General features: G+C 52.1%; 1 protein-coding gene and 1 long non-coding RNA gene across 2 annotated transcripts; one reads left to right on the top strand and one right to left on the bottom strand.

Moving 5' to 3' along the window:
• Positions 1 to 117: 117 nt before the first annotated feature.
• Positions 118 to 7221, bottom strand: LOC128626896 (uncharacterized). The gene is made up of 3 exons (XR_008391005.1): positions 6710 to 7221; positions 6077 to 6213; positions 118 to 1473 (listed from the first exon to the last, which is right to left on the bottom strand). It is a non-coding gene; the product is annotated as an uncharacterized LOC128626896 (long non-coding RNA).
• Positions 7222 to 7645: 424 nt separating this feature from the next.
• NUP50 (nucleoporin 50) lies at positions 7646 to 26763 on the top strand. The gene is made up of 8 exons (XM_037160111.2): positions 7646 to 7945; positions 10780 to 10858; positions 12546 to 12629; positions 15178 to 15364; positions 16339 to 16998; positions 21211 to 21292; positions 22837 to 22955; positions 23822 to 26763. The coding sequence occupies exons 2-8, from the start codon at positions 10790 to 10792 to the stop codon at positions 24022 to 24024; spliced, it is 1404 nt and encodes a 467-aa protein (XP_037016006.2). The 5' UTR covers positions 7646 to 7945; positions 10780 to 10789; the 3' UTR covers positions 24025 to 26763.
• The last annotated feature ends 1177 nt before the right edge of the window (positions 26764 to 27940 follow it).

The following is a 27940-nucleotide window of genomic DNA, read 5'->3' as shown; positions in this document are numbered from 1 at the left end:
CATGCACGGAGAAGACAGTCACTCTCAAATTCTCTGGCAGACATGAAGAGTTATGGAGCTCACTGAGGAAAAGCAAAGTACTCAGACCAAGGCCTCTGCCCTGCCTCACGGCGGCCCCTCCCACCCTGACCCCAGCCCGCTGCGGCCACCCCACCCCTCGGCAGGCACAGCCGAGGCCCTGCTGCCGTGTCTCCGGCGTCTGCCCCGGGGTCACGCTGACGCTGCAGTGTGGGACACCTGCAGGACTCTGCAGGATTCAGACATCCACAACCAGGAAGTGGGAGCCAACATCCCAGGACACAGCCTGGCCCGGGGAATGTGGCACCAGTGGACAACTGCCCCCTCTGCCAGGTGGAACAGTCTGGGCCACATTCTCCACGTGCTGGGAGGGACCAGGGGATTGACTCTGTGACGGTTAACTTAGATGTCCACTCGCAGGGTGCTTTTGGATGAGATCAATGTTAAAATGGCCAACTCTGAGGAAAGCAGAGTGTCCTCCACAACATGGGTGGGCTTCACCCAGTCATGTGGGGGCCCGAATAGCACAGACTGGCCTCCCCAAGCAAAACTGTCTCCGACTCCCCTGTGCCTTTCGGGGTCTCGGGACCCTCCAACTGCAGAGTGCTCCCATTGGGCCTTAGCTGGTAAATGGTGACATGCAGCAAAGCAGGGACAGCTCCAGGGAACAGACGTGGACCAGGAAGTGGCCTAACGATGCAGGACACCCACCCCACTGAGCAGACCACTTCTGCAGTGACCAGAATGGCGGTGCCCCCCAGGTCCCTCATCTCTTCACCTGGACAGGGATGAATTTACACACAAAATTTCCCTCTTCAGACCCAGACTCCCTGGTTTTTGTTACTAACAACACCATCTTCTGAATTACTTTCTTAAATTCATCTTCCCAATGAAGCCACGTGGCTTTCCCTAACCAGGTTAACTTTATCCGGGGGCGGTACTGGCCTCCTGAGGGTGATGTGACGAACTGCAGTAAGTCCCCACCTAACGCCGTCCACAGGTGCTGTAACCTTAAGTGACAACACGTCACGAAACCAGCTTCACCACAGGCAAGTGGACATTCACAAGAGTTAAGTTCCTACAGCTTCTCATCGATGTTATGAAATGTTATTGAAGGACCTGGCGCATCAAACTGGAGAGCTCAGAACAAGAGAAATCTATTCTCCTGCAGTTCTGGAGGCCAGAAGTCCACACTCCGGCAAGGCCGCGCTTCCTCCGAGGGCGAGGGGAGAACCCTCCTGGCCTTGCGGCGGCAGCTCCATTCTCTCCGCGTCTCCCCACGCTGTCCTCCGCCCCCTCTGATGAAGATGGCAGTCGCTGTGCTTAGTGGCCATCCGCACAATCCAGGGTCATCTCGTCTCAAGGGCCTTTTTCCAAATAAGGTCACATTCACAAATGCCACAGATTAGGACGTGGACTTGTCTTTCGGGAACTGCTGTTCAGCCTACTGTGGTCCTGAAAGAGGCATATTCATATCAGTCTGTCACCAAAGTCACCTCTGGGTAACGTAACACCAGTTCAGACCTGAGACGCTGAGGGCCAGACCCTGGACAGGAAATGAATCTGGTGACTCTTATCTCACTGTGAACCATCCCCATCGTCCTTTTCAAAATGTTTTCAATCTAAGACCACATGGCAGTCACATCACCACGGTGTTTGGGTAGTGCTAAATGTGTGCCCGGAACCCACTTACCTCCCCTTCCTTGCCAAACAAGCCCACTCACGTCACAACCTGCAGAAAAAGTGTGTGGCAGGGGTGCTGGGGGGCAGAACTGGGGTCACAGGGTGAAGCTGCGAGGCGGTCAACAGGGAGAAGCAGCAACAGGACCAGCACGAGGACTGCGGGCTGGTTTAGGACACGTCTCAAATGCTGAGTTCCCAAAACATTACTCCTCGGAGCCCTCGAAGGAAGACCAGCCACTACCCTCCACAGGATCTAGAAAGCGGCGGCTCACAGGAGTCCTCCAACACCCTTGGGCACTCACAGGTGCAAACAGCCAAGGAGAAAGGGGTCACTTTCCAACGGCTTTAGACGTGGAGGGCGGTGGAAGGGGGAGCCGGGCGGAGCTCCTGCAGGCTCTGCAGATCCGGCTCTGGCCACCGCTTTCCTCCACGACCCACACGCCCGACTCCTCGCTGCTGCGGCAGCACTGCACGTCCTCGCCAAGGACGAAGTCTGCTCCTCCTGGAGGGCCGTTCAGCCCCAGGCCTGTGGACGCCTCCCTGCTCACCTCTCTCGGTGACCTCTCTCTCCTCGGAATTTTTGGCGGTCGTCTCTGCCATCGTTGACCCAGAAAGTCTCTTGATGGCTTTCTTTTATTATTTAATCCTTATCGGCTAATTTTGTTCCCAGAAAAAAAGGTATCCCAATACACTACTTTATATAATTCAATATCTTAAAGTTAAAAAAACATACTATATATTGTTACTTTTAGTGACTGCAAAGCATGAAAAATCACGGCTCTAGAAAACTTCTCCATTAGTTTTAATCTTTTGTTGAAGCCTGAAAGATGAAAAATACAAGTTGTGAAATATCCTGGGTGCCAATGTACTGGGACCCCTAGGACAAACCAAGTCACACACTGCTCAAAGTCTCAACACAACTGAATCCCACTTTAATAATTAAATTTTTGTTATGAAGCCAAATGTACTAGGGTGGAGTGAGATCTAGGCGAGAACCCGTGGCCCCTGGGCAGCACTTCACAATGCCTGCTGGAAACCATGAATCCGACCCGCGGTACAACTGCGCCGGAGGCAGCACCAGTTCTCCACCTTCTGCTGGAGTTATGAGAACCCAGCGTGACTGTGTGAGTTATGACACACAGGTAGAGACCTCTGAGCACCACTGACATTTTCACTAGTAAAGGGAAACTGAATTACTGTTTCATAAATAAAGCTTTTAAAACATCTTTTTAAAAAAGAAGCCCATTAGGAAAAAAAAAACTTAAAAACCTTTCCTAGTGTTGGGGGATGGAGCCCCATAGGACTTAAAAACAGGGGCTATTGGCTGAACAATAACGGTCCACTGACTGAGCCCTTACTGTGCATGTCACATGAATGTCCTCATGTCACCCTCCCAACCCCAGAAGAGGTGACAGATGACGGAACGGAGCTCAAGCGGCTTGCCCAAGGCCACTCATCTCTTACGCAGCATGGTCCAGAATCGAATGCAAGGCGGTTAACCCAAACGCTCACGTTCTCAGCCGCGGCATTGTGCTACTTCACTCACTCCTCTCCCCGCTCGCAGTTCGCATAACCTTTTCCTCCCCAACCGCTAGAGCCCGAGGACCTTCTGCCAGGCTCAAGCTTCCGCCAGAAGACTCCGGGGAGGAGACCGGACTCACGGGGAGGGCCTGTGGCCCTCTGGCCATGCGCTGGACTTGGGCAGGTCCGGGGAACAGGAATCTGGCAAACTCTTGAGTTCCTTCCTCACTCTGCTTTGGTACTTGTCTTCTGACTGTGGAGGCCATCCTATCGGTACAGAGCCTCGGTTCTGGAACGCCTTCCATCTCGAACAGTTCTGTTCTCAGCCAGGTTGTTCACGGAAACAACAACTCAGATGTCGAACAGAACTTCGGCCCTCACCCCAACAACCCTTTCACGCAGATGCCTGTATGGTCAGTCACCTACACGAGTCTGTTTTCGAACAAAATGCTCCTCAAACAGCCTTCTGGAACAAATTACATTTGAGAGCAGAGGTTCCACTGTATGCAAAGCGAGATTCACGAGAACGGAAGTACAGGAAGAGAAAAGCAGTTCCTCTCAGCACTGCACACTCTCCGCCCACCTGCCCTTGCTGTTCCCTTTTCTTTAGGTAAAAGGTACTTGAAAACAGAGCCCAGATATTGGTCAACAAATGACCCAAAATAAAAAAGCAAAGTCCATTTTTGATTCAAAGAGGTCACTCCAGACACAAAAGAGTGCCAACTTCCATGAGCTGGGAACGCCCACAGCCCCACTGCTAGGCTGGCGGTAGAGCGCCTCCGTCTCACTCCTTCAGGTGGGGGCACGGGCTGGTCCTGGAGGCTTCCTGTCGCTGAGTCTCTTCTGTAAGTTCAAGAGAATGATTCCAAGGGCAAGACTCAAGCATAGCTGAAACAAAGGCCAGGGCGCAGCTGGAATTCAACAAATGTTACCTTGCAACTTTCTTTACCAGGGCAACCCGGGCATGAATTATCTGAGACATTTGTGGCTTGATCACAGTGGCAAAGCTGACATGAGGTCATGACTGCAGCGGCAGAAAGGAGTCCAAGTCCGCATCGCCGCGACCTCGTTTTGAATTAGGTAATGTAGGTAATCCAACATGTCTGGACACTTATTTATGATCATACAGATGAAAATGACCAGCCTGGCAACCATAAAAATCCTCAGGGGTTGAACAAATTGAAACAGATTTTTGAAGGCAGATATCGGGGGGAAAAACACTAATACCTTTAGAGGACTCTTTCATAAAATGAGGGACAGAGAGACTCACTAAACAGAAGCAACCAGATCCAACAGCAGGAGGGGTCGGTCTGCATGCAAACTGCCTGTTCTCCTCAGTTACGCCAGCCTAAAGTTGTCATTTAGTAAGTGCTGAAATCCACCATGCAATGTGCAAGTCAGCTAAAATGCTATTGTATACACAAGTCTTTTTACTCTATTTTATTTTTATTTTATTGATTTATTTTTAGAGAGAGGGGAAGGGAAGGAGAAAGAGCGAGGAGAGAAACATGGGTGTGTGGCCGCCTCCCAAGCGTCCGCCACTGGGGACCCGGCCTACAACCCAGGCACATGACCCGACCGGGAACCGAACCGTTGACCCCTCGCTTCACAGGCCCGTGCTCAATCCACTGAGCCACACCAGCCAGGGCCAGAAGTCTTTTTTATTTGCATCATTAAGACGTCAATTAACTTATGTTACAACATATATAATTAAGAAGTAATTATGTGCTATTTTCCTTAGCCTTGTGAGATAAATGTTGTATTACTACAAGAATAAAAGTTGTGATCCTTACTCAACTTTGGTGATTTTAAGAAGCCACATTTCAATGGAAGAAATGGGGACATAGGGAAGTCTATCCCTGCTTAAGCTGCGTCCCATATAGGCACCATCCTAGATATTTTGATCTAAGAAACATGCAGACCTGCAGACAATTTCTGAGTTTATGTGAGCCAAACTGAGGACGACTGCCAGGAAGCTAAGTCTCCAGGAAAGACACTTCTTTCTTGGTGGGTACAGGAGAGTTCATATTTAACATCACAGCACACAGAGATGGTGTGTGGGCAACAAGAGAGCACCGAGGGGCTCTGTGGTCCCCTGTCTGGCGGGGGGGGGGGGGGGGGTGCACTGCCCTGAGGAGTCCGGGAAAGGGGGTTACTTTGACTTTCCAAGGATGTGTTATCTTAAATGCAAAAAGCCAACACATAGGCTGACTGATGGTAAAGGTTGACCTTTGTCAAGGAAGCTGCAGGCCTAGGCCGTGACTACCCACCAAGACCTTTTAGTCAGGAATTTTACACTCAGACCACCCCGTGTGGTTGTCTCAGTCTCTGAGTTTCTAGGGCCCGCCGTGCAGACCTCCCCTGGGCTTGTCAGGTTTACTGCATGGCCCCTTTTTGTCCAAAGTCTTAATAGCAAGTTGACTGAGAATTATACTTTGATGTTCAAGCAAAAATTACCAGTTTCTAAGACACTAGAGAACAGTTTGAGATGAATAAGCCTCAGAGACAGATCCAAATGAAAAGATTCAGAAGCTGTTAGTCAGACGGGAACTCAGAAAAAGAAGAATTTGTCCACTGGTAACTAGTGGAGTGCCTACCATACCGAGGGGAGTGAAGCAAGAGACGAGGCGTGGGCTGGGAGGAAGAAAGGGGGCTGGAGAGGGTTAAGTGGTTAGGACTTAGAGTAGTCACTATGGAGTATGGGGAAGCTGACGGCGACACCAAGGCGACACCAAGGGACAACTGTGGCTCTCCAGCAAAAATCAGTGGAGTCCCCCCCCAAGCAGGCATTTGGTGTTGAAAGGGCACGTGGAATGGGGCCACGCTGGGCTCAGGCCCCAGCTCTGCTACTCACCCACTGGATGGCTTTGGCAAGCTGTGTATCATCCCAAAGGGTCTGTATTTTAAGTTCTGTTCGTACTGATGAAAACACAGGTACTGACCTTGGCTGGGCAGCTCAGTTGGTTGGAGGACTGCCCTGATACGCTGAGGCTGCGGGTTCAACCCGGGTCAGGGCAAGAATCAAACAATGAGTGCACAAATAAGTGGAATAAATCAATGTTTCTTTTTACCCTCTCTCTCAAATCAATACAACATTTAAACAACAAAAAGACATTGAAGTGCATGCCATAAGGATCTCTTTCTGCAATACACCGTCAGTTAATGTTCTCTCAACTAGTTGTACACATGGTTCGCATTATTCCATCCAACCCGTGAACAGTGTGCAGGATAAACACCTGACACAGCTCCCTGGCTTCTCACTTCTACCTCAGAGAAGGAGCAAACACCTGGCAACATCTTTTTTCTGGATTTCTGGTCTTAGGGAAAATAATCATAATGGCAGGGAATACGTGTGACTTTTTCTTGTAAGTCCTGAGCAAAGGCCACTTTTTTTGTTTGCTTTACCCTTTATTCAATCCAGTGTCTAAATAAGGAGTCCTTAACACATGGGTCCATGGACAGGATTTTGGAAAGGGTTCATAAACACCTGGAAATTAGACGCCAACTGGTTTTCCACACGCGTATTTGCAAAAACTTTCTTTGCATTTTCAAGGACATCCACAGACGCCTCTTCGCCAAATGGTAATGTCTCACAGTTCAGAGCCTTCACCGTTAGTCGAGCACTGGGCAAAGCCCAATTGCCGTGTACAGCTTAACCTACGGCGTGAAACGCTACACTGCAAAACAGAACAAAAACACAAGCACATGAACCCTGACGCTGGACGGGTGTGCCCACGCCAGTTTCGAAACGCGCTTTGCAGACTTCACCTCTGTTGAGTTTGACTAGTTGCGCTAGTTGAGCATTTCTTCACCTCAATTCACCCACCACGGGAAACAAACCAACACAAGCTCTTGGGCAAAGGGTCCATTCCTCCTCCACCAAGGCCACCCTCCTGGCTCCACAGCCTGGCACGTCGCAGGTGACCACGTGGCAGGGCCACGAGGCAGCTCTCAGGGTCCAGGTGGCGGCGCCAGCTCCCCACGTGACGCTCTCCCAAAGTCACTCACATTTCCGGGACTACGGCGTGTTTCTCCGCAGCCCTGCAGCGCCGCACACGGAAACCACGAGCCGCGGACTCACCGCCCGACTGCGCTCTTCCGAGCGCTTCGCGGAGCACACACGGGTCTCACAGCCCCAAAGCCAGGTCCGCGCCAACGCCTCAAACAAACACGGCGTCCAACACGTGACCAACGAGCAAAAACTCCAGCAGCAGACGCCGTCTCCCCGGCTGAGGCCCGCGCGCGCATGCGTGAGGCTGGGACGCCTCTCCTGGCGACGGTTTCCAAGCAGTTGTGCGACTGCGCCGCCGCAGGCCCAGTGTGCTTTGAAGGAGGGGCCGCTGATCTGGGCTGCGGCGCGCTTGCGCTCTAGCTGGACGCGGGCGTTTCTTTCCTCCCCTTTTTCGGAACTGGTTTTGAGGGGTAGATTCGAGTTACAAAATGGCGGCCTGGACCGTGTTCTGTGCTGTTCCCCCGGCAGTTTCCGGTTGAACGGGTGGCTGTCCCCGTCCCTGCAGAACCCGGAGAGACGAGGCTCTCAGGGGATATGGTGTGTGAGACTCGGGACTTGCTGATTACCGAGTCCTTCGAGAATCTCTGTGCACCGGGAGCGGCCAGGTGCTCTCACCCGGCGACGAGCAGCCTCTGCACACCGGAGCACCGCCGCGCATTCGAGCTTCGCCGCGCCAACAGTCCATCGAGTGCCGCGGCAGCCGCCCGGGAGGTGAGAGGTGGTCCCTCCTAGTAAGAAGGGACAAGGACAAGTGCCGGAGCCGGGTGCGCGGACGGCTGGGCGGGTCCAGGGTCTGGGGAGCCGAGCCGGATCGGCGACGTACTAGTAGATCTGGGTCTGGAGGGGCCTGGACCCTGGGAAGGAGGAGGCGGAATGAAGGGCTGAGGCTTGAGAATGGGACGCGGGGCGTGGGGGAAGCTCGGGAGGGTGGGGCGGGATGACAGCAACCACGCAGTCAGGGGTTGTTTGTGAGGTCGGCCTTGGGGTCGGCCTGTTGGGGCTGTGGTGTCTGATCTATCTAAGGCTCGCCGGGGTGCGGGGCCCCCACCGGAGGCCGGAGCAGGCCAGGGCTGCCCCGGCGAGGCCTTCTGCTTTACTTCCTAGGGGTTTCTCTCGGTACTTCTTTCCCCTCGGCCGTTCCATCTGTCTCTTCTCGCCCCCTTTGGCCAGGCTTCAATTTCTTAATGCGACGCCAGGCCATTGATCATCCCATTACTTTGTTCCTTTAAGAAAGAAGCAGTTTCATTCCTCCCCTCCCCCGCCCGCCCGTTCGGTCTCTGGGGTCCACCCCTTGTTCTCTTTTCCCTCGAGGTACTGCACAGTAGGTACACGGGTGTGGACTCAAGTTCAGCCCCCTCGGGCTGGGCAGGACTGGATGGCAGAGACCATCCCTCCCTCCAGTTACCAAGTTTCAGTTTCCCACCGCAGTGCTTCGCAGAAATCATCTCATAACTTGATGCCTTTTAACCATAAGCCCAAACGGTTTTTAAATTCCCTAAAACAGCTCATAAGTCTCCCAGGGTGCCAGGCCTGATTTTAAGTACTTCACAAGAATGTTTTTTTTTTCCTGACCTTGCATAAAAAGAAAAGTTACGGTATGAAGTGTCATGCTTTGAAATAAAATGGATTTAAGCTTGGCTTCTAATTCAAGTAAATTCTCTTCTTCCATAATAGAACTTTTAAGGTTTGGAGGAAAAATAGTACTTTATATCCTTCGCTTCTAACAAAACTTGCTTCTTTAATATTTATTAAGCCCTTCCTCTGTTCCAGGCATATTCTAAGTTTTTTGTTTATCACATTTACCTTTCATACTTCCCTGTTCTAAAGATGAAGAAACTGAGTCACAAAAATTAAATAACTTGCCTCAGGACTCATGCAAGAAAATGGAAAACTGGAACGCAAGCATCTCACTGTGGTGTTTTTCAAATGCGCGATGCCCCCGATCACTGCTGTGGCCGCAGCTGGAGCGCCTGTCACCACCGGGCAAGTCCGGCCAGCGCACAGCCCGCAGACCCCTGCCCCTGGTCAGGTGCTGATTGGCTGACCGTGGTGGAAGATGATGGTTTGGCTGTGATGATTATCTCTTCCACTGTGGGCAGGAGTTAGAGGTTGAAATTGTATCTTATTACAGTGTTTGCACTTGCAGCTGCACCTCCTTTTTCCATTTAATAATAAGTCATTAGCCGTTAATAGTTAATAGCAATAGAGGCTATTTCATCTTCCCCCCTTTTCTGCCCTCTGGTGGAAGTATTGGTTACTGCACAGGAAAAGGGCCCGAGGAAGGCGCGCAGAGACCTAGGCTCAGATAGTTCAAATTCAATGAGGACACAAGTCCATTGCTTGTTTTTGTTTGGATTTCAAAAATTAGTAGCAAAACTTGGCCAAATATCTGTGGGGAGACTTTAAAAAAGGATTCAAAGATTATTAGGATGTTACTCAAAGCTGACAACCCCTGTGTAGTGACAGGGTCAGATTTTGGAGCGCTTTGGAGTGTCGTCATTTGTGTTTTATTTTATGGACACTAAGATAAGTAGTTTGCGTATTAATGACCATGAAGTTCCAGAACTTACCCAGGCCCTGGGGAGCTGAGGGCAAAGCAGGAGGAGAAAGACTCTGGGGAAAGGTGTGGGCGGGCCTCAGGAGCCCCAAACTGGTGTATACGTTCCTGGGCAAGGTGGGGGGCGGAGAACCCGTTGAGCTGGTGAGTTAGCGCGCTCACAGGGGAGCTGTCAGCTGATTGTTTTTGTTTTTATAGCAGAGGAAACAGAGGGCAGGCACAGGCACCCTCTTTGGCCAGGCCTCGTGACCTCGGCAGAGCCGCACTGCCAGTCTCTGCTGCCACCCCGCCTGCCCTGCGTGACAGGGGTTGAGCTCAGGGCTTACCTTCAGAACGGTTGTAAACTCTCAGATTGTGAACCCATTTATATTAACTACATTTTGAGCTTTTAAATGGTGTCCTATCGCAGCAGTGTGCAGTTTGCGGTAGTTAACATTCAGTCTTGGGAAATGCGTTCACATCAGCAGTCTGCCGCCCAGGGAGGGGCCCGTGCTGTGGGGGTGGGACCACCGCCTCACCGCAAGTCCTGCCCGAGAATGGGCTTCTTCACTGGATCACCTTGAAGAGAATTTTAAATATTAAAAGTCTTTGTCTGTAGCAAGACCATAATTTGCATAGAATAAGTTAGTTGAGTACTTCTTGATTATATATATACAGTATTTAAGATGGCAGGTATTTAAAAAATCCACATTGAGGTGGCATGTTAGTTTTTCCCAGAGAGGGCTGGGCTCCAGCTGCTCAGAGAGCGCGCCAGGGCGCCTGCGCAGGCCTGCCCTGCCCTGCCCTGCCGTGGCTGTCCTCGCAGCCCCAGATTGGCTCTGACTCCTGGGAGCCCAGCACACCTTTGGGAAGGTCTCGGTGGTTCCCGGTGGTATCAGGAATGGTTTTTATCTCGTTTCATGCTAGAGTGAATTTTTTTAATTCTCTCTAAGAGTGCTCTCCTGGTCTAGAAAAGCAAACTTTTTACTTCTAAACTTTTTACTTTCAGGGTTGCAAAAATGGCCAAAAGGATTGCCGAGAAGGAATTGACAGACAGGAACTGGGATCAAGAAGATGAAGCAGAAGAGGTAAAAAGCAGTTTCCCTAGGAACAATTTCCCACTGTCTCTGCATTTAAACTTCGGTTCCTCGGGAAGACTGTGGGAGTGTGGAAAGGCCTCTTTAAGGCCACGCTGCACAGGAAACTGGGAGGTTTCCCTGGACCTGCGCTCAGTGTGGGCGTTGGTTCACTGCACTGATGTGCCTTGCCCCCTGCCCCGAGTCCCTGCAGTGCTCCGCTCCTTTGAAAAGCACCTCGCTCCTGAATTGCCTGTGTGCGCAGCATTCCAGACCCTTGGCCTTGTCGGGGCTGAGTCAGTGATCTCGTGCAAACCTGAGAAGTGGTGCACCACCCGCCACCCTGCAGATTCCTGGAGAGTCAGGTCGCCTCGTGACGCTGATCTTGAGACCAGCTTTATTTCCTGTTCTTATAGATCAGAGATACGCCCGCCACACACGCACACACACAACAGTGGCGTTAGTAGGAATAGAATTTAGAGTGACCTGGTTTCCTTGCCATCAAGATAAGAATGGTCTTCCCTGAGGAAATTTTCTATTTCACAGAGTGGAGCACAGCAGTTGGGTACTCCAGGCCGGTCTATAAGCAAGTTGGCCTGTGAAGTTGGCAAAAGAGTACCAAGTAAAAGGATTAAAACTAAATTAACCTGCAAAAGTGCGTCTGAGCTTTTTCTTAGACTGCTGTCTTCTTTCTGAGTCTATTTCCTAGTCACTGGTATTTTTTCCTTTACAAATACAAGTACTAATGTGGTTGCAGGAGTCAAAGTCACAGGCACACTAATATTTTAACGGGGCTTGTGACATGTTTAACTGATGTGGTGCTGCTTAACCAGGACTCCATAACTGAGTTTTTTCCAGATCTCACGTACGGCTCTGTCCGGGGTCTGGTGAGCCTCAGGCTACCATATAAAGGTTTGCTTTGACATTAAAATGGCTTGGGAATGAAAGGAGCTCCTGTGTGGATAGATTCACAGGAATGAGTGTGGAAGGGCATTACATTTAATTTGGGCAAATGGAACCGAATGCCCTCTTCTGGGGATGCAGAGATCTCGCCATTAAACGTCTTCTGCAGTAACTGTAGAACTTCTCACAGAAAATGTCGCATGCTGATCTGCAGGGAAAGGGAAGGAGGAGCTGAAGGCACAGGCCTGTAGTGCGCCCCTCCTCGTGGACGGAGCGCTCGGGGCGCCCCTGGAACACTTCCAGCAGGCACTTGGGGTCCCGTGCCTCAGTGGTCTTGGATGAAGGGCAAGTGGGCGGAGCTCTTTTAAAAATAGTGTGTTTCCGACATGCGGGTGTTACTGGGAGAGTGGGAGTGGGGCGGCACTGGGTCGGGGCACCGGCTGTCAGCGCAGCGTACCTGTCAGTAAAGCCTCTGAGTGCACGGGAGGCACTTGAAGACCGCGCTGAGTGGTGGGCACCACGGCTTTGGTGGGCCCGGCCTGGCCGGAGGTTGGCACACAGTCTTCTCTGTGGTTCAGGTCTGTGGGTTCTGGAACCCGTCTTGACTCACGTGACTGGCGTTGGAACAGATCATAGTAGACACGGCTTTATTGCCCTCTCTGCAAGTCGTGTTACGACTGCTAACAGCACTTAAAACCGGCAGGTGCTTGGCAGGCTTGCCCGGCCCAGCTCTCCCTTCAGCGTCCTCTCTCCTTTCTAGCCTTGTCTTGCTGCCATTGACTGTGTGCTCCCACAGGTGGGGACGTTCTCGGTGGCCAGTGAGGAAGTCTTGAAGAACAGAGCCATAAAGAAAGCGAAGCGGAGGAACGTGGGGTGCGAAGTGAGTATTTTCCCCCATTTCCCACCTGGGGGCAGTCAGATCAGTAGACGCTGGTTAAAGTGCTGGCCTCATGCGTGAGAGTCCTAGGTGTGGTCCCCCCAAAAAAACTGTAAACGGGAGCCGAGCCTTCCTGGAACAGAAGGCAGAATTGGCAAGTTACACAGGTGAAGGGGCAGCGAGGATGGCCTCAGAGAAGGCCAGAGACGGCGTGTCGGGTGGGAGCGAGAAGGGACAGAACTTGTCCCTGGAGTTGTGTGGGACTCACGACTTGAGCTGCATGGTCGGGTTCAGCAGTCAGCCCCACAGCGCTCGGCGCGGCTGGGTGCGTCTCGTCTGGCTGCGAATGATGTCCGGGCAGCCCAGATGTCTGCTGTACCGTGGCAGGGGACGCACCTACGCAGCCACACCTGCTGCCAGGGCTCTTCAGACTTTTTATTTAAAAAACAAAATTCCAAGTTCTTTTCTTGTCTAACCTCATTCTACAGACTGGCACTTAGTTGGATGTGGGTGTTAAAGTCAAGTGAGTTTCGACAGGGGAAGGGACAACTTACTGGGGAGGAAATGGCAGGTTTCTGTGTGGAAATTAGTCTGAGGGCCTGCGGGGCGGCTCCACTGGGCGGCTGCTCAGGACAGGAGTGGGGTGAGAGGTGCGTGCAGCCTGGGAGCTCCCAGAGGCAGGAGGAGCTCGGCCACACAGGTGCGGGCAGCCATGGGGCGCCGAGCAGAGGCCTGAGTGGAGCCCCCAGAGGGAGACGGCCTCGAGGAGGATGGCTGAGCTGTTGGCTGAACGGGGGCGAAGAAATAGAAGCCCTGTCGACATCCGTCCACACTTAGCAGGGGCAAGGGGCGTCCTCCCTGTTAAAGGAAATAGAACACAGGTGGATATTTGAAATCCACAAATAATTTTAGCTGCAACTTTTAGCATCAGGTTTCTGTTCGAGGAGTTAAGTGTTCTGTCATCCACTTAGAGGCTGGAGTGTAGCTTCTCCCCGGGAGCTGGCAGGTTTCGCTGCCTGCAGACCCGCTGGGGCGGGGCCGCAGTGGGGGCGGGGCCACAGTGGGGGCGGAGGCGGACCGGAGCAGGGCGTTTCTGTTTCTGTTTCCGTTTCCGTGGAGCCCAGATGGACATTTTCTCGTTCAGCTTTTTAGCTCTGGTTGTGCTGAATGTCTCACTCCTTTTAAAAAAAACAGTGGCTATTGAATTTTGGTCATGATTCTAGAACCAGTTTACTATCAGTAATTTCAAAAACAGCTATAAATACCACGTGGCTTTTAAACATCATGCAAAATAAAAGGGTCTGAAGGGCCGCCTTTCCCATTTCTCTGCAGATCGCCGTTACAAAATAACAGTTCAGTGTATTTTGGACTTTGAATCCTCAAAAACCAGATTTAAAGCATCAGAACCTAAGCTATATTTATTACATGTATTGAAAGTCATACAAGTCAGGGTCTGCCATTCTTGTCTGATATTGTTGCCATGAGTTTATCAGTGGTCTGCAACTGTCTGAAATTCCGTAGATGTGAGGAAACACTCGTGGTTTTTGAGAACTGTGCAGTGGTGTGAGGCCGACTGGCCTGTTTAGAAAAGGAAGAGTTTCCAGTTAAAGTAATTTCTCTGTGAGATCGTGATTGTCATCATATGTGTGGGAACTTACAGTTTATGCACACTCTCAGGCGCCTGAAGCCTGCTGTCCGTGACAGAGTTTTGGGAGTATTTCCTGCAGCCTCCCTTGCATCCTTGGTCTGAGATCACCCCCCAACCCCGTGGCTTAATCACTACCTTGAATGGAGAAAGGGTCTTACAGAAATTGTCATGACTTCAGCAAAGCACAGTAAACACTGAGGGAGCCATTCTTCGAAAGTCCTCAGGGACAGAGCAGCAGCTTTACAATCTGCTAAGAAATGCCAAGCATTCCGAAGCCTCTTGGCTTAGAGATGGGGAGCCGGCAAGGGTGGGAGCAGCCCGCTAGAAAGACCCGTGGAAGGGAGCAGCCGGCGAGTCAGAGGGGAGCGCTGCCTCTGTCTTTCGTGGCTGCAGAAAATGTGCATTGGAGAGGCACCTCGACCTTCTGGGTGTTTGTAGGCTGAAAGCAGGTGGGAAGCTATGGGTTTTGTTGGAAACTACAGGTTAACTGGGTAAAACACTTTCAGTTTTCCTAATTTGACCTTGTGCAGCCTTGTTAGGTAAATTGTGAGCGGTAGGTACTTGAAAGATACTTAGTTCGGGGCTTGGTTATGCTGAGAGTGTGTTTTCAGTTCTGACGCTGAGCAGTGGGTCTGTCCATCACTGTGTTTTTTCTCTTCCCTTTGGTATCTTACTGCTCTTATCTTGATTCGGACTGTGCTCGACTCTCCGAGGCAGCTCCCGTCTCCAGAGCTGTGGTTGTGAAAAGTTCTCCCGTGCGAGTCTGGTCCAACTGGCGGGGTCCTCCGCGCCGGTTGTGTGAGGATCCCAGTGCCATTCGGCCGTCGTAGCAGCAGCAGCAGCATGAGTTTGCTTCTTGGCTACGGCACCTTATCTCATGTATGTCCTTTCTTTATGTTTCAGTCCGAAAGTGGGGGGGCCTTTAAAGGCTTCAAGGGTTTGGTTGCACCTTCCGGAGGAGGAGGGTTTTCTGGATTTGGTGTTTGTGCTGGATCGAAGCCTTTGGAAGGACTGTCCAATGGGAACAGCGTGACCGGCGCCTCTCCCTTCTCCAGTGCCCGGGCCACCCCCGAGACCAAGGCGGCCTTCGGTAAGTCAGCTTCCCTCCCCCCACTGACACCTATGTGAAGGTGATCCAGGAAAACTCACTTCACAGAGATGTTTTTCTTGTATTTAGGTCCTGGGGCTGTACGAGCAAACGCTACAAAGAAAAGGGAAGGGGGTTAGAGACATGTTGGCCGTTTATGAATTTGGGCAGAGCACGAGCTTTCAAGCCAGAATAGACCTAGATTCTGTTCTCAGCTCTGTTGCTTGCCAGCTCCGAGACCTTGATAAAGTTCCTTAACCTCTGGGCCTTCAACTGGGCAATAAGAAGGACCCTCAGAACTGACCTGAGGGTCAGAGGAGGAGGGGAAGCTCTGGGCAGGGCCCGTGAAGGCCTGCCCTCCCGGCCCCTTGCTCGGCCTTGCGGGTGCGGACTTCTACCTGGTTGGCACCCAGCGGAAACCTGGGGCTCCTCCCCTCAGGGCACATTTCGCACGGCGGATGTTGGTTGCCTGGTTGTTTTTGGAGAGACGTAGTCAGAGCTTTGGGGATTAGCAACAGAGAATGGGGACCTGGGCGGGAGCCCCGGGTTCTTGGAGGTGATTGTTGGGACTGTAGGCAGTGAGTTGTTTGAAATGTGCGCAGAGTTTCATTTTAACGAGGCAGAATGGTTAATGGAGTGAAATAAGCACTTCCTTATCATATTTTCTGTCCTAGAGCCTTGGGGGCTGAGTTTTATATTAATGATATTTTGACAGTTGTGAGTGAAATGGCATCCTTTTAAAGGAAAAAGATTATTTTAAAATTACTAACACAAGCATGTAAGAGATACTGCCCTCGTATAAAGTTTGTTTTGATTTTTGTGACAACCAGATCCTAATTAGTAGATGTGCGTGCACTTCTTGAACTGTCACCAGACTGGATGCAGTGAAAGCAGAAAATAGGAAGAATGACATAAAAACCTAGATGACTTAGTCAAGTCAACTTCTGTATAAATCTTAAAACTTGAATTTCCTGTAGGATCTGTTGCTGCAAATGGCCCCACCTCCTTGGTGGATAATAAGATGTCAGATCCCAAAACCAACGGTGACAGTCAGCAGCCCACTCCTGCCCCGGCCCCTGCGCACCGAGGGAGCGCCTATCACAAGCAGCTGGCGGCCTTGAACTGCTGCGTGCGGGACTGGATAGCAAAGCACGTGGACGCCAACCCGCTGTGCGACCTGACGCCCGTCTTCAAAGACTACGAGAAGTACCTGGCGGGCATTGAGCAGCAGCTCGGCCACAGTGGCAGCAGTGACCCCGTAAGGGAACCCAGCACAGTGTCACTTGACACCCAGTCTCCCGCCCTGTTTGGTTCAACCAAGTTACAGCAAGAGTCCCCGTATGTGTTCCCTGGTGACAGACGGGAGGAGGGCGCCCCTGAAAAGAAGATGGAGGCTGTGCCTGAAAATAGAGGGGACCCGCCACCCGCCGCAGCAAGTGCCTCCTTTAGTTCCGGCAAGAAGGTCGATGGTTCCGTTTTTCGCTTGTTAAACTCTGGCCCCCTGGCTGGGTTTTCCCTTCCTTCTGGAAACTCCAGTTTATTTGGCAAAGATACTACCCAGAATAAGCCAGTTTCTTCACCGTTTTCCATTCAGACGGTGGAGAGGCCAGTGGACGGCGGCAGTGCTGACTGCAGAGGTAAGCGTCAGGCTGGCCCTGAGTCCCGTGGGTCTGTGCGAGCCCTACCCTGGTGGCGTAGGCACCCCGCTGTCAACTTGTGAGCCGTGTGGGATCCTGGGCCAAGCTGACCAGCCTTTCTTTATTTTATTTTTTAATTTTTACTTACGGATTTGAGAGAGACATCAGTGTGTTATTCCACTTACTCATGCATTCGTTGGTTGATTCCTGTACGTGCCCTGCCCGGGTATCAAAGCCGTGACCTTGGTACACCAGGACGCTGCTCTGACTGCGCTGGCCAGGGCTTGAGGGGCCTCCCTGAGTCTTTGCTGCCATATTACAAAATGGAGTGAGGCCTGTTTTGTAGGGTCATTATGAGGGTTAAAAATATAGAAAAATTAAAAATCTAAAATATTCTGACTCTGGAAAGTATTGAACACATAGCTTTGCATGTAAAAAAGAATTCGGTGAATTAACATACTTGGGAAAATTGTGGGTTTTTTTCTTTACTACTTTTTTAAAATACATTTTATTGATTATGCCATTGCAGTTCTATTCCCCCCTTCATTCCCCTTTACCCTGCACACCCCTCCCCCACCATTCCCCCCCTTTAGTTTATGACCTCCTGTCTCAAGTTCTTTAGATTCTATGTTTCCCATACTATCCCTGGCCTCCCCCCTATCTATTTTCTACCTACCGTCTCTGCTACTTATTCTCTGTACCTTTTCCCCCCTTCTCCTCCTCCAACTCCCCTGTTGCTAACCCTCCATGTGATCTTCATTTCTATGGTTCTGCTCCTGATCTAGATGTCCTCTTAGTTTGCTTTTGTTTTAGGTGTGTTGTCCTCTTAGTTTGCTTTTGTTTTAGGTGTGGTTCTTAATAACTGTGAGTTTGCTGTCCTTTCACTGTTCATCTTTTTTATCTTCTTTTTCTTAGGTAAGTCCCTTTAACATTTCATATAATAAGGGCTTGGTGATGATGAACTCCTTGAATTTGATCTTATCTGAGAAGCACTTTATCTATCCTTCCATTCTAAATGAAAGCTTTGCTGGATAGATCAATCTTGGATGTAGGTCTTTGGATTTCATGACTTGGAATACTTCTTTCCAGCCCCTTCTTGCCTGTAAGGTCTCTTTTGAGAAATCCGCTGACAGTCTGATGGGAACTCCTTTGTAGGTGACTGTCCCCTTATCTCTTGCTGCTTCTAGAACTGTCTCTTTCATTTTAATCTTGGCTAATGTAATTATGATGTGCCTTGGTGTGTTCCTCCTTGGGTCCACCTTCTTTGGGACTCTCTGAGCTTCCTGGATTTCCTGGAAGTCTATTTCCTTGGCCAGATTGCGGAAGTTCTCCTTTATTATTTGTTCAAATAAGTTTTCCACTCGTGGCTGTTCCTCTTCCCCTTCTGGTACCCCTATAATTAGGATGTTGGAACGTTTAAAGATGTCCTGGAGGTTCCTAAGCCTCTCCTGATTTTTTTGAATTCTTGTTTCTTCATCCTTTTCTGTTTGGTCTTTTTTTTCCTCCTTCTGGTCCACTCCTTTGATTTGAGTCCCAGTTTCCTTTCCATTACTATTGGTTTCCTGTGCGTTTCCACTCATTTCAATTAGTTTAGCCTTCATATGTTCCTCTAATTTGTGACTAAAATCCACCAGTTCTGTGAGCATCCTGATAACCAGTGTTTTGAACTGTGCATCTGAAAGACTGGCTATTTCTTCATCACTTAGATTTATCGGCTCTGGGGCTCTGAATTGTTCTTGAGCCATGTTTTGATCTGTTTGTGCCTGTTACTTACGAGTAGAGGCGCCTTAGGTGTTCACCAGGGGGTGGCCACCCAGGTTGCTGGTTTGTGATGCTGTACGTGGGGGCGGGTCAGAGAGAGGCCACCCAGGTCGCTGGTTTGTGGTGCTGTATTACGGGGGCGGGGTCAGAGAGGGACCGTGGCAGTCCCCTCTTTCTCTTCCCACCACTGGGGCCTGCGTTGTCCGTCTCACCACTCGCTCCTTCACCAGTTTATCTGTGGGTGAATGTGTGACTGTGTTCAGCCCTCAGTGGGTCCGCCCGCTTCTCCACACCTGGGATCCGCCTACGGCTGCCGGAGTGCCTGGGTTGCGCACCAGGGTCGGTCCGATGGATCTTTCTTTCCTGCCCGACCCCGCTCTGCTGCTGGCTCTGCCCCTCTTACCGGTTTGGCTGAAGGGTTTGTTGTTGTCAGACTTCCGTATAGTTCAATTTTCTGTGGTTTGGTTGCGTTTTTGTTGCTAAAACTGTTGTTTTTAAACTTGGTTGTGTGAGAAGGTGCAGTGCTTCCACCTACGCCTCCATCTTGGCGGAAGTTTGGGAAATTGTGTTTTATTCCACTGCATTGTTTGTATTTAGCAGATTTGGTTATAAATAAAGTCCCATAACAAAGCAGGGATGTTAAATTTAAAAGGTAGACTTTTCATAGCAGGGAGAAGACATTAAATGTCTTCCCAAGACATTGGGAAGACATTTAACGTCTGGGTTACAGCCTCCTTCCAGAAGTTTCTGCTGTGTGTAGTGTCTGTCCTCAGTGAGGTGAAGAGGCCGGACCTTGGTCCCAGCCCCTCCACCCCCTCCGGGCTCTGAGCTCTCTGAGAAGGAAGGGCTGTGTCGTCAGCCTCTTCCTGCCTGGTGGCTGCGAGCAGCAGACATGCTCTCACGGTCCCTCTCGGGTGGTGACACGTGATCCTGGAGGGGGAAAACCACAGTTGGTTGCACATTTTTTATAAGCTGCGTTTTCCTCTGGAGCTAAACTTGGTCACTGGTGCGTCTTGCCCCGCCTTCCAGCATGTCCTCGGGCAGGGGCCTTCTGGGGCGAAGTGTAGGTGAAGGTGTCCGTTTTGACTTCCCCGCTGCCCTGGGCAGGATGACTGGGGAGTGGCCTAGGCCTAGGCCGGTCACAGGGACGTGACGCTGGTCTAGGGATGTGGCATTTGAGTCAAGCCTACACCTCTGCAGGAAGGCCCTCATGAAGCACTCAGTGCTCACCTTGTGCTGGTCACATGGGATGCATGGGAAGGACTTGGGAGAGCTTGTTGAAACCTCAAATGCACCCCAGAGAACCCCGCTGGGGGCCCTGCTCTGAGAACCGGGGCTCTGGAGCGCCTTCCCCAGACTCAGGGCTTGTGGCTCGTCTGGGCGCCAGAGCTGTTTCTCCAGGGGTCGCTTTTTAACTTAGGGTTTGTGGGGCTGCCTTTCTCTTTAAGAGGGTGGGTGTTTGCATCTAATGCAGGGTCTTAAGAGCTCCCCCGTGCTTGGGGCGGTGGTGTGGAAAGGAGCCGGAAGCGCTGTTCTGGCTCAGTGGGGTGTGGGGTCGGAGAGGCCTTCGATTCCGATGAGGCTGCAGTTGCTTACTGCAACTTGGCCTGGGGGTGATTTTTCAGACAGCTCACCCTGCGAAACACCGTTTCTGCTCCCCAGCTGATCGATGGCGACTGTCCCTTGGTGCGGTGCGGGTGTGGTCACGGGAACATTGGGTGATGAAGATGTTAGAGCCTGTTGGAGACTGCAGTTTCTCCTCAAATCCATTTTTAGAAAGTACAGAGTTTAGGCTTCCTTTAGGTGCCGGGAAGGGGAAGTACAGAGGTATCTGTACCTCTGGGCCCAGGCATCTGGGTGCCGGCAGGGGCCGGAGGAAGATGGTGCTCATTGGTCTGTCGACCCTCCTTGACGTGAGTCTGGTCAGGAGGTCCCGCAGCTCCCTGATACACAGAGCGTCCATTCCTTACCTCCCCTCCTGCGAGAGGCACTTTTGGGCAAGGGACTGTTTTTGTGAAACTCCAGCCCCAAGCGCGTCTGCAGCAAAGCCAAGCGGGAGCTCTGAGCCCGAGGCCACGGGAGTGGAGCCGGCTGGGAGGAGATGGGGTCGGAGAGGCCCAGTGGTTCTCTCTCTTACAGGGTGACTTGAGTTTTCTTTGACAGTTTGTATATACACTGAGTTATAAGCAAAGATGTTTTGTCATTGCAAGGCTTTCTACCGATTAACATTTGTTTTAAAAAAAGTATGTTCCCATTAACAGTTGTTCTCATTTTTCACAAAACAATTAAAATCCAGTGGGCGAGTCCCACTCCATCCCACACACATACACACAGAAAAGTTGGTATCAGCTTACATGACATTTTTAGGTTGAAATGGGGGTAGATCGCCAACTTTGTCGAATTTTCAAGCTCTTGGTTCAACTGGCTGAGCTGGTTTTGTTTCTGTGAAAGGTGGGGACGAAGAAGAGAGTGATGAGCCGCCCAAAGTGGAGGTTGCAGAAGTCAAAGAGGAAGACGCTTTTTACTCCAAAAAGTGAGTGCCACTCTGGGGTCCCCTCAGTGACCGCGTGTCCACACGTGGGTGGGCTTCTGGCTGGAGGGTGTGCGGTGGCCGTCCTGCGACCCAGTCTCGGGCTGGCAGGGCCTGCTCCCTGGACGGTGGCAAGGAGCCTTCTCGGTCTGTCCCTTTGGAGACACAGCATCTGAAAGACCTTGCTGGGCTGGGCCTCCTCTCTCCCGCTGACGCAGCTCTTCTCTGCATTGAGAGGGCTTCACGTGGGCCTTTTCTCTCCCCTCCTGCCCCCAGCTCATCTGCCTCTCCTCTCTTTTTATTCTCCCCTCCCTCCTCTTCCTCCTATGGCCCCCCACGAGGAAAGTCCCTGTCACCGAAGGCAGGTCCCCTTCTGTTTTCACACGGAGGTGCCTCTGACGCACCTGGAGACCCGGTTCGCCCTCGAGGATTTCCTCGCAGCTCTGCACACTCTCCCTTCCCGTTAAGGGTGTGTGAACGCCGTCTCCCCCGCTGATGGGAGCCGCCTCGTTCTTAAATGCCTTGGGGTGACGTGGGTTAACAGACTAATGCGGGTGTCGGCGTCCAGCTCTGCGCCACGTCACCTGTGGGTTGCACTGTGCGCTCAGCGCCAGGTCAGACCCCCTTCCGTCAGCGTCCCTTGGGCCTGTGTGTTGAGTGCGAGTGGCCGCTCAGAAGAAAACAGAGGGAGAGGTGGACTGATCTCGTCTCTCGGGGAGAGGAGACTCGTGCCTCTGACACATAGTTGCTCAACACCATTTTGGCCATTTTAGAAGATTCCCTAGATGTATTTTTCTAATTGGGAAACTTGAGACTAATGAGTCAGCAGTTCTTGTAACACGAATCATCATATCCCATGAGGTTTTCGAGTGGTCATGACTTCTGAGAACTTTGAAAAGAAGTCAGCCATTCTGTTGCCTGTTTTAAAATGTAATTACGCGGACGACACAAAGGAGGGGCCTTTTTCCTCAGACGAGTGCTTTCTCCTAATCGGAGTGAGTCTGAGGAGCGGTGGTTTCGATTGTTCGTGAATAACCTGAGGAGCCACGAGACGCAGCGGCCAGCAGACGTCTGATTGCACGGTCGTTAATCAGGAGACCGGAATTATTGCAGGAGCCCTGGGGAGAACTCAGAAATGAGAAATGGGGGGGGGGGCTGGGGGCAGAGTGTTTGTCCTGTGTGGGCTCTTGTCTTTGGAGGACCAGACTGGGGGAGCAGAGTGTTTGGCCTTGACTTTGGCAGACTTGAGAAAAGGTAGTTTTGAAAAGTATTACTAAAAAATGTTCCATGGGACATCATGCCCCTCTCCTTTTTTGGAGAATGAATAAAAACTTTATTCTCTTAAAAAAAAATGTTCCATGGGGCCCACTATCTAAACTACCGTGACGAAACGGGAGGGTTCTCGGTGAGGCACCGGCTGCTCCTGCTCTGGCGGGTGCCCGGGCCCGGTCAGTGTGGGTTTTCCTCGCAGGCGTGTTAGCTCGTGTTACAGAACGGACTTGATTTGTCGTCATGTGTCTGGCTGCACCCATTGTTTTTCTCCACAGGTGTAAACTATTTTACAAGAAAGACAATGAATTTAAAGAGAAAGGTGTAGGCACTCTGCATTTAAAACCTACGGCGAATCAGAAGACACAGCTTCTAGTGCGAGCAGACACCAACCTAGGTGGGTGCCTTGTCCCTCGGGCTGCAGCGTGCGCCAGCCCTTCCCCCGGCCGAGTCCAGTCCCTGAGATTGTCGTGCAGGCTGATGCGGTTTTTGGGGGGGGAGTCGTTCCGGCACACGCATCCTGTGTTTCCGGACTGACTCGGGTGCTGCAGTGGCCGTGTGTAGGACGTGGGGACTGGAACAGCTGTGGCCGAGGAGGAACCGTCATGGTGCTCGTGTTCCTTGGTGTCAGAAACACGTCTGACAGGCTGTAGGTAAATTGGACAGTTTAATAAACACACGGGGGGAATTCGTCATTTAAAGGAACCCTTTTTAGATAGCAGATAGTCACTAATCCACCCCTCAGCCCACGCCCAGCGTCGGCCTAAAGCAGTCCACGGAGGAGGGGAGTCTGGCAGGGCTGGCAGGGCTCAGAGCGAAACTCGGAGGCTCTGTCCCTCCTGCGAGCTTGACTGTTGTGTGGCCTGTCACGGGGGTGCCACTCCGACCCGGTGAGCCGTAGCAGCCCCCGGGACACAGGTCTCTCTGCCGGCCACTCTTCCTTTTGTCGGCCTCTCAGTGGTGACTCCGGGTTATGCCAGCGTGCTGGTTTCTCGGGACAGGAGTGGGCGGACTTCAGGGGCTGCTGTGGTTCTTGAAGGCAGCTCCTCCTCCTCCTCTTGAAGGCAGCCAGGTGGAGTCCCCGTCCTGCCAGTGCCTCATGGGCCTCTCAGGGCACCGTTGGACCCTGCCTGCTTTTGGGACATTCCTGTGGCTCCCAGTTTTCGGTCCAGGAAGCGAGTTGCCGTGGTGTTCAGTGTTTAGCCTCTGGTAGCTCCGTTTCCGTGGAGCTGCCGTCTGTGTGACTCGGGCCGTGTTTTGCAGGTAACATACTGCTGAACGTCCTGGTCCCTCCCAGCATGCCGTGCACCCGGACGGGGAAGAACAACGTGCTGATTGTCTGTGTCCCCAACCCCCCCGTGGACGAGAAGAATGCCACCAGCCCGGTGACCATGCTGATTCGGGTCAAAACGAGCGAGGACGCAGACGAGCTGCACAGGATCCTGTTGGAGAAGAGGGGCGCCTGAGCACCCGCGGCCGGGCTGCAGGGCGCGGCTCCTGCACAGCCTCAGCGTAGTTAGCTTTTCTTCTTTCGTTGACGTTCTCAGAACTTTTAGATAACCTAAAACTTTTGTGAGGAAAATCAATATGGCCAATAAACCTTTAACGTTTAGTGTCAAGAGACTGTACTCTGCCTTCCTGAGAGCTGATGTATAAAATACATTAGAAAGAAATTTCGGGAAAGATTTTTCTGTTCATTTACTAAACCAACCACAAGTGAATTCCTACGGACTGAATCAGGGTATCGATTGGATTTCCAAAGGCTTTTCTGACCTGAGGTGCGGGCGAGGCCTCCGACAGCGGAGTGCCCCGAGGAGCCTGGCCCGGAGCCGCCTTCCCTCGGGCTGGGCCCGTCCCTGAGGACAGCGCTCTCCCACGTGAGCCGCGCCGCTGCGCCGGGACCACCAGCCTCACCGCTTCTGTGTTCCTTCCAAGCTGCATCTGCATGGTGGGGATCGGATCGCCCCTTCTGCGTGGGGCCTGCAGCAGCCACGGGCTTCCACCCTGGAGAGGCTGTTGCCTGTGATTCGGGACCTGCGGCTTCGTTTCAGAAGAAAACGAGTAGCTTGTTCTTTGGTTTTGTAGTTGTATTCACGAGGTGCTGTTATTTGTGTCCCCCCCGGTGACAGGGCAGAGGGGGTGGCCAGGAGTGAGGTTTGAAAGCACAAATGTGGTGGCTCTGTAAACCGTGGGCAGTGAGCCCTGGGAGACCAGGTGAAGTCAGAGGTAGAGCGTAGACAGAAGGAAGTGAGGATGTTTAGTTATTTGTACCAGGGTCGCCCCTGTGGATCTCAGAACTGCTTACTACTAAGTCCCAGGCACTTTCCCTGTACACGAGCCATGTGACTCCCCCAGGAAGCACGCCGTGTGGCCGTGCAGGAGAGCGGGGGTGCCGAACGCTGCCTCTCACTCCCACGCCGGGCCGCTCGGCATCCGACCTGAGATTCCCGTCAGGATGTCCCCTGGGAGGGGCCGGGCGCCTGAGCACCGGGTCTTTTCTCCAGGGTCAGGCCCCCGACAGTAGCGTTCTTGGAGGGCCGGGCACGTGTGTAGCTGTGAACCTCAGCGTTGAGAGGTCCGTTTTCATGAACCTCTGGTGCCGGCAGCAGGGGGTCTTGTTTAGTCAGGTCAGAGTCAGTGCCTGAGGCTCCTACTTGTAATAATAAACACAGGGTCGATGCTGTTATGGTGGCCCTGGCCCAGCCCCGTGCACCTGGGTTGACCCGCTTACCCAGCTGTTAGAAGGATGAGGAAATGGGGGTGGATTCGGGTGTGTTCCTGCCTGGCCACTGGTGCCCGTCCCAGCGGGAACGGCAGACCTTGGCGGGGGCGGGCGGCCCCAGGCCCCTGCAGTGCTTAACCACTGGATCTGGGAGCCTTTGCCTGTGGGCGGGTTTGCAACTGGAGGGGCTCAGACACCCCTGTACATGTAGTTTCTACCTTTTTAAGGTAGTGGATGTGTGTGGCTTTCCTTCCTAACATTCCCAGCAAACTCGCTGCTAAGACTCACTGTTACAGTGAAATTACAGGGAAAAATGTGATGTGTATACCACAACTCAAAAATGTGATGTTTTCCTAAAATGTTTGCGCTTAGGAATTGGTTGGTACCCACTTGAACTGTGTGCTAGTGTGCAAGGGCCTCCGGATGTGTGGGTTTTACCGCCAACCCCACGTCCTGTGTGGTACCGGGGAGGGCCCTTTGCCCCGGAGGGCGGGCCAACGTGTTCTTCCCCAGCGAACTGTTGATCCGTAACGAAGTGTTAAGTCTGAAAGGACTCGGTGTGGGCCACAATTCTCATCTTTGGTTGAAAGATCTATAAAGTGGGCCACATACAGGGCCCGAAGTGATGTGTATCTCCCTTCTGTCCAGAATCAGGCACGTGGCACCTGGATGGGCGCCGAGCATCCCAGTGGCCTTTTCTCGAAGTGGCGTGTGTCCGTCTCGCCCTTCCGAGCATTCCCAGTGGGCACGACGTGGGCTGCGTGCCATCATTAGCGAGTTCCTGGCGGAAAGCGTGCGCTGAGGTTCTGAAGGTGTTCGTGTTGCATCTTCCACGGAGGGGCAAGTCTGACCGCCGCGGGTCTGGTTTCCTTTAACGATGATTGTTTTACCATTTCAGTTTCCAAGTCACTTTTCATGCAGCCAGAAACTTCCACCCGATGCTCCGTCTTCCTGTCAGTTCTGACAGCGGCTCACGGAGAAGGCCTGTGCGGTTTTGTCTTGAAGGTCGAGAGTCATTTGTTTTGGAGCATTTGTCAATCATTCCAGAACAGTCCAGATGCGAGCCCTGTGCCCTGGAAGGCTTTGGAGACTAAGGGTCTCCAAACACCAGTGTCCATTCTCATTTCAAAAGTGAGACTTTAGAGTCGAAACGGATTGTCCCGTGGTAGCAGCAGGTGAAGGGAGGAGCCTGCTGAGCCGGCCTTCCAGGCCGTGAGCCCATGGCCTCGGGTGATCTCACAGGAAGGACTGAGGACTCTCCTTTTGTGGACACAATTGTAACAGAAATGGAACACTTCCTAGCAATCAGATGGAGAAATTGTTTGCTTTCTATTTTAAATGGGAAATTGCTTTTTAAATACTTGAATTGTCAAGACAATGTAATTTCAGTTGTATTGGTTTTCACATGAGCCCATTGAGGAAGTGTAATGGCCCATGAAATGTGAATAAACGACCAGGAAACAAAAGCTGTGTGTTTGCCACCAGCACGGTCTTCCGAGGCGCCCCTGGTGGCCACACCAGGCTCTGCAGGAGGAGCCCTCATCTCGGGTAACAAGCCTGCTGGTACAGGCCACTTCCAAACCACGAATCAGAAGTTTGTGGGCTTCACTGTGGTGGGCGTTTTATATTTGTTACCCGGGTTTGTCCTCACAGCAGGCCTCCCGAGCACGTGGGCCCTGGGGTGGGCATCCCGAAGGCAGATGTTTTGGGGCGCTGTTGCTTGTAGGTGACCGAGTGGGCTCAGGACCTGTGTCCACGTCCCTCTCCGTCAAAATTCTGAGCCCTCTTAAGGACATTGTAAAACCAAGAGCATCAAAATGATCAAGAAAAGACATATTTTGAGTTTATGTAACTTTAAAAGGTTCAGTGATTCCGAAAATCACTATTGAGGCATTCACAAAGACAGTATCAGGACAGGGTTTGTATTTTTTTAAGGTTTGAGTTGTTTGGCACGGAGCTGGTTTATAGGAGGTGTGCCCTGATGAAGGGAATGTTACCGAGACTGACGTGGCCGCCTACCCAGGGGTTCCTCCGGGGCTCACACCACCTCATGAGGTGCTGCTGTAGGTGCTCAGCGGAGCGGCTAGGCTGGGACCCCCTGGACCTGTCGGTCCCGGACGCAGCAGCAGCCCCGAGGGACGTGGACAGACCGGGCTCGCCCCAGACCCGCTGAGGCAGAACCAGGTGGGAGCCGGCACCTTTTATTAAGCTATAACTCACACACTATAAAATTCACTCATTGTACAATGCAGTCATTTTCTGTATACTCACTGAGCTGTGCCCCTGTCCTCACCGTCTAGTTCCAGAATGTTTTCTGGGCTTGAACAAGTGGTTTTGATACACGTGCAGATTTGAGAACCACAGGCCACATACGCGCTCCCTACAACTTCTGTTCAAAGGTACCCTGTGACCGCCTCATCTGGCACACAGCGGGGTGGGGGAGAAGCAGCAGCGACCTCAGACCTGTGGGCCCGGGCCAGCCTCTCGTACACACGTCTCCCAGGGACTGGGTTGTGCCTAGGAAGGCAGGGGGTGGTTCTGCTTCACAGCTGAGAAAACCCAGCCCAGGTGGGGACCGCAGCCCGCAGGTTAGCCGCGGCTTGCAGAGGGGCCGGGCCCCTCACACTGATGCCAGGCTGCCGCCTGGAGGCACACGTGTG

The sequence above is a fragment of the Artibeus jamaicensis genome, unplaced genomic scaffold (assembly GCF_021234435.1).
Source record: "Artibeus jamaicensis isolate MK-2021 breed Jamaican fruit bat unplaced genomic scaffold, CSHL_Jam_final contig_233, whole genome shotgun sequence".
NCBI classification, from domain to species: Eukaryota; Metazoa; Chordata; class Mammalia; order Chiroptera; family Phyllostomidae; genus Artibeus; species Artibeus jamaicensis.
Note: the sequence above shows the minus strand (reverse complement) of the source record. Positions and strands in the feature narration are given on the sequence as shown.

Bases quoted from the DNA above. Each gene is read 5' to 3' on its own strand.
- NUP50 (XM_037160111.2), top strand. From the start codon at position 10,790: ATGGCCAAAAGGATTGCCGAGAAGGAATTGACAGACAGGAACTGGGAT. The intron at 16,999-21,210 runs GTAAGCGTCAGG...TTTCTGTGAAAG, and splicing joins CGGCAGTGCTGACTGCAGAG to GTGGGGACGAAGAAGAGAGT. The intron at 22,956-23,821 runs GTGGGTGCCTTG...CGTGTTTTGCAG, and splicing joins GCGAGCAGACACCAACCTAG to GTAACATACTGCTGAACGTC.